We start from the raw sequence: 5,626 nt of genomic DNA on the forward strand, positions 1-5,626 counted from the left end.
AAGGAAAAAGTAGTATTGTATTGTACTTAAGTCAGCCTGTAAACGGTGGAGCACCATCTTATGGTCAATTTTGATATTATCTTTGTATTCATTTGTATGCCATTTTTACTGCTTGTATTTATAATAAATTATATTTTGTATAATTAATTGCACCCTGTTTCATTAGCTGCACAAATTAACTTTAGATCTCATCAATAAAAGAACTGGCGTTTATATGTCCGCCAATTAAATTTTCATTTTTTTTATATTTCATAAAAATATGAAATCATAATTTTTATGATTTCATATCTTATATGAAATAAATACCCGACATATTTGGAGGCACTGCTGAGATTGATTGAGATATTTCTATAACCAATTTGTGCAATTAGTGAAAATATTCTTTAATCCTTATTGGCAAGTCAAATTGTTGTTGTTATTGAATATTGATCAGAATCATGAGTGTAACAGGCAGCGACCCAGGTAATGGCCAGGTTTTAGCAGATAATCCATCTGACCCAGGAAAGATAATCTCTAAGGTTATCAATTATGTTTATTCCCGTTTGAAGTTAGATAAAAATATAGATGAATGGACTAATGAGCTGCAAGCAAGAGCCTTTGAAGAACGTTGTGATGTATGGAAGTTAGGTGGCATGGTTGATAGATACCTGACCTATATGGATTTGGCAAATGATAATACCAAGAGGGACCAACACCTCTTATGTGCATTGCCACCTGTTTTGTATGCATTGTTGGCAGTCAGTACTCTTTCTAAAGCTAGGTATGAGTCTATAATGGGTACAAAAATATATGTATCCAAAATGGAATCAGAACTAAAATCCGCAGAAGCGAAGATCAAAGACTTAGAGTACAACCTTAGTCTCAGCCTTGATGCATACCAAAAGGCAAAAAGTGATTTAGAGGATTTATATCTCCAGTATTCCAAAATTAAACAGACAGATGAATCAGCCCATAATATAGTCAATGCTGAAAGGGATCCATCTAACACTGTGAGATCTCCTGACCCTCCATTTCTTACTCCCCAATATCCAGACATGTCATCACATGCTTTTAAAGCAGACCCCATCCAAAACACTCAGCAACCTGAAAGTGTTGGCATGATTAAACAGGAGGCATTAACCCAATTAAGTCGGGCATTCCAAACTGTAACCACCTTACTAGGTGTTGATATCATGGAAGCCCCTAGAAGTGTCTCTCCTCATACTCCCCTGGATAGACATGTTAGGGTTAGGGTTAAATCACCTGTGCGATATAAGTCTCATGAAAGTTGTGAAAGTGCATGTGAGTCTGACGGTGATGTGGGGAAGCGTGTGACTTATTCCTTGCCACAGAATCACAGGCGACCAACATATGCTGAGGTGGTTTCTAGGAAGAAAAATTCCCAATATTCAGAAAAGGATCAGAGCTCCTCCAGCATAATTAAGTTTTTAAATAGTACAGTATCCAAATTTTCCAAGAAAGGTTCTTCTCAGATAGCCAATCACTTAGAACTGTATGAATCCACTATGGATTCTTTAAAATTATACTCTGATGCTGACCGGATTAGGTTCCTTCCATGGGCATTTGATGATAGATATCGTCATTACTTTACATCCTTTAAGGAGAGAGGAGTACAAGATTGGCCAAGTGTTTTGCATGAGGTTAAATTGGAATTCGGTCCATACCGAACCACTACTGCTGCAAAACGGGACATATATAGCCTTACGTGTAGACCCAATCAAAGTCCCCGTGAATTCCTCTCTGTCCTCAAAAATGCCTATGGGTTGGCATATAGATCCCCAAACTGGGAATCTGAAGAATTCAAGCAGTTATTCTATGATGCTATGCCAACCCAGATCAAACTTAACTTAGCCAGAGATCTGGATATTGATGCTCCCTTGGATAGGTTGGTGACGGCTGCCACCATGCTGTATAATATCAGTGAGTGCCATACAACAGGTGAGAGAAGGTTTAAAAATTCCCCAGAGCAAAAGGTAGCTGAAGCTAAGGTAAACCCTAACTTGGGATTTGAAAGCCAGCCACGAAGGTTCCCTCAGTCTACAGGACCTTCTCAACAAGCCCAGCAACAACAGGTAGGACCGCCCAAACAGACCAAACCCCAAAATAATAATGGATCAGAGGGGAATAATTCAGGTAATGGGAAGTCTAACTACCGTCCCTATTACAATAACGTTCCCCAGGGATATAGGCCCTATAACAATCGAGTTTATCAGGGTTATAGACGTTGGGATAATAGGCCCAGACAACAGAGGGAAGATAGGCAGGAATCCTTGAATTCACCCAGGAGTAGGTCACCTACCAATAACCAGGGTGCCCAACAAAGCCAAAATGTGCCCAAACCAAACAGGTTTGATCAGCTGGTAGAGCAAGTGGCCCAGCTGAGCAATATGGTAAGTAAGTTGTCCCAGTTATCCCCAGAAAAACAGCCTAATCCTTTTTTAGGGGCAACTGCCGGTACCAGCAATTTAACATCATAAAGCAGATTGAGCCTGGTCAGAACCCAGGCCACTGTAAGGATATTAAATTGATTGTGGTAGAATCTGATGTGATTCCTAATTATTTATTTCCTTGCAGTACCCCTGACCCTGAAATTAGGGCCAGGGGGGAAATGTCTAATATGTCATTTGTCTTGCAGTCTAGTGATGTCAATTCAGTTGACCAGATGTCTGTTCCAGTGTATAATCACATCGTTCCAGCATCTAGCCATGAGCCAGCTGTGATTTGTGATGTCACACAGCTTGTCCCAAAGGGGGGGGGGCTAACGCTGCTCCTCCAGCTTGTCCTGGGAGACTCAGGAATGCAGAGGTCACGGAGCTGCAGAGAGGTCAACCTCTCAGACAGCAGATGGGTAAACATCCTAACTTTCTCTGTGATTTGTTGCAGGTGGATGGCCGATACTTTGTGGACATATATCTACAAAATGAACTTATCGGACCAATCAAAGGATTAATAGATACTGGATCACAAGCCACCATTTTATCTTACACCTATTTCAAAAAAGTTTCAGATTTAACATCAAAGAAGCCACGATTAAGGTCATTTGATGGCTCTTTGATAAGTGTAGGTGGAAATGCCTTACAGGTAAAAGGAACATCCTGGTTGACATTTAAGATTGGCAAGAAGACAATTAGACATCCCACATTGATTGTGGATCTTCCATATGATCGGATGATCATAGGAATCGATTTATTAAAAAGATTGAGTCCCATAGTTGATTTCATTAATGAAGCAGTATGGACTCAGGTGAAGGCACCCATTGCCTATGAATACTCTTGCAACACACAAGCACAACGCAGTTGTCATGTGATTGAAGAGAAACCTAACTCTATTGAAGTGCATTTCAGGAACAATCAAATACCGGAGGTCACAATCCTGAAGAATGGTAAGCCCGAGGAAGATATCAATGGTGCTGCTCACACCATTACCATCCAGAGGGACAAAATCAAAAAGGTAACTCTGGATGATGATATATTAACCATTTCTCTTGAAAGGGGGAATCAAGAAGTCTTGGACCTGACCAGGCACATTCAATCGATGGTACGGATTGAAAAGGTCAATGACAATTTATTGATTCCCGTACAGGTAAACAATATAGCCCGGGTGAAATATGCCAAGTTGGATCTGAAATCCGAAGCGAGTTACATAAGCCTAGGACTTTTAAAACAGATCACCAACCCTAAAATGATTAAAAGTTCCTCTCCACAGGACCAATGGGTTCATGATCTGGATGGAGATTTCCAGAGTCATAATGTTGTTGCAAGATGTGTTTTATCTATCTCCATAGGAAGTAAAACTACGGAGCACGTTTTCATCGTGATAAATGAATCACGGTATCAAATGTATATAGGTAATGACCTTCTGCACCGATTTGCCATACAGATTGACATGGTAAATAACACCTTATGGTCCAGATTGCCGGGAAACCCAGAGGGGTTCCAGGATGAAGAACAAGCCTTACGATGGGGACAACAGATGCCCTATGCCGTAAGTATCATGGTTGCTGAGAAAGTTGAAATTCCTGAAGGATGCAAACCATTTCTTCTCCCCATTAAAGTAAAGAAGGGACAGAAGCTGAAGAACGCAGACGCGTTGATCTGTTTATCCAACAGAATGCAGCAACTCGGCCTAAAGGTAAAACCTACTCCACTGATAAACATCCATCAGGATCAGTTATACATGGTAATTCATAACATGGTTCCCCATAGCATATCCCTACAAAAGGACACCGTAATTGGTTTAGCTATGGATTCGGAATACTACACATTTGGATTCCAAAATGATGTTATTGGAATAATTCCTGATGAATACCTGACAGAGGAACAAACTGTGGAACAACATTTTTCCTCAACCCCTGAGGGGTTATTTAACATACACTCTGTTTATCCTTTCAGCTCTGAAGAAGGTACATGCCACATCGAAGAGTCATCATTAGTTTTCAACCATGAGATCGATGAAAAAGAGTATGAATCATACCAGCAAGGAAAGGATAAGGTACGCTACACCCAGAATGATTTAACTAGTGAGCTTGAAGAAGCTTACGAGTTAAGTCAGCCTGAGATTTTCCCAGAATTTCAGGAGCGGGTGGAAGAACAAATCTCCATGGCTGACGCATGCTCCGACGAGTCGAAGCGTCAACGGCTAAAGGAGCTCTTCGCAGAGTTCCAGGAGATGTTTGCCAAGGATTCTTATGACTGTGGGGAAACAAACCTACACGTTACAAGAATCCAAACAGATCCCGATGCACCCCCTGTTTTTGTCAAACAATACCGACTTCCGCTGGCGGCTTACGAGTCACTATCGGAAATCGTCAAGAACTTGGAGGAAAGGGGTATCATCTGTCCAGTACACAGTTCATTCAATCATCCGATACTTGGAGTCCTCAAACCTAACGGTCAATTTCGTCTCTGCTCGGACCTAAGACAGTTGAACAAACGTGTTTATATGTCCGGATGGCCCGTGCCATATATTGACCAAAGTTTGGCACAAATACAAGGATCCAAAATCTTCACTGCCCTTGACTGTGCACAAGGATATTGGACGATTAAGATAGATGAAAGGGATCAGTACAAACTGGCCTTTACATTTGGCAAACGACAGTATGCGTGGACCCAATTGCCCTTCGGGTACATAAATGCGGGCCATGAGTTTGCAGTGTTCATGCATAAGGCAATGCCTGATGCCGCTGAACGAGGTACCTTATCCTATGTGGATGACATCCTGATCAAAAGTACAACTTTTGAGGAACATATTCAGGAGTTGAGGCATGTACTGACCCAGCTGAGGAAAGCAGGTGTAAAACTTTCTTTGCAGAAGGCTCAATGGTGCCGGACCAAGGTTAATTTCCTAGGTCATGAAGTCACTGCGGATGGAATTAACCCACAGAAAAAGAAGGTGGAAGCAGTGACCAAGACAAAATCTCCTACAAATCTCAAGGAGTTGAGATCTTTCTTGGGCATGATGAACTACTCACGTAAGTTCATAGATAATTATGCCGAAATTACAAAACCTCTTTTGCAGTTGCTAAAGAAAGGAGTAAAATGGGAATGGAGTGAGCGTCATGAGCAAGCTGTAACTGAGCTCAAGGCCAAACTTATCCAGGCTCCATGCCTTGCTTATCCAGAAGGGG

The 5,626-nt window shown here is 41.4% G+C and overlaps 1 protein-coding gene across 1 annotated transcript; it reads left to right on the top strand.

Annotated features, from left to right (window-relative positions):
• The first annotated feature begins 437 nt into the window (after nucleotides 1–437).
• On the top strand, nucleotides 438–2,720 carry LOC122925463. The gene is made up of 3 exons (XM_044276819.1): nucleotides 438–614; nucleotides 1,371–2,343; nucleotides 2,575–2,720. The coding sequence occupies exons 1-3, from the start codon at nucleotides 438–440 to the stop codon at nucleotides 2,718–2,720; spliced, it is 1,296 nt and encodes a 431-aa protein (XP_044132754.1).
• The last annotated feature ends 2,906 nt before the right edge of the window (nucleotides 2,721–5,626 follow it).

Source organism: Bufo gargarizans, chromosome 2, assembly GCF_014858855.1.
Source record: "Bufo gargarizans isolate SCDJY-AF-19 chromosome 2, ASM1485885v1, whole genome shotgun sequence".
Lineage (NCBI taxonomy): Eukaryota > Metazoa > Chordata > Amphibia > Anura > Bufonidae > Bufo > Bufo gargarizans.

Excerpts from the sequence above, each read along its gene's own strand:
- LOC122925463 (XM_044276819.1), top strand. The coding sequence starts at position 438 with ATGAGTGTAACAGGCAGCGACCCAGGTAATGGCCAGGTTTTAGCAGAT. Across the intron at positions 615-1,370 it reads CCTTTGAAGAACGTTGTGAT|AAGAAAAATTCCCAATATTC; the intron begins GTATGGAAGTTA and ends GTGGTTTCTAGG. Across the intron at positions 2,344-2,574 it reads CCAAAATGTGCCCAAACCAA|TACCCCTGACCCTGAAATTA; the intron begins ACAGGTTTGATC and ends ATTTCCTTGCAG.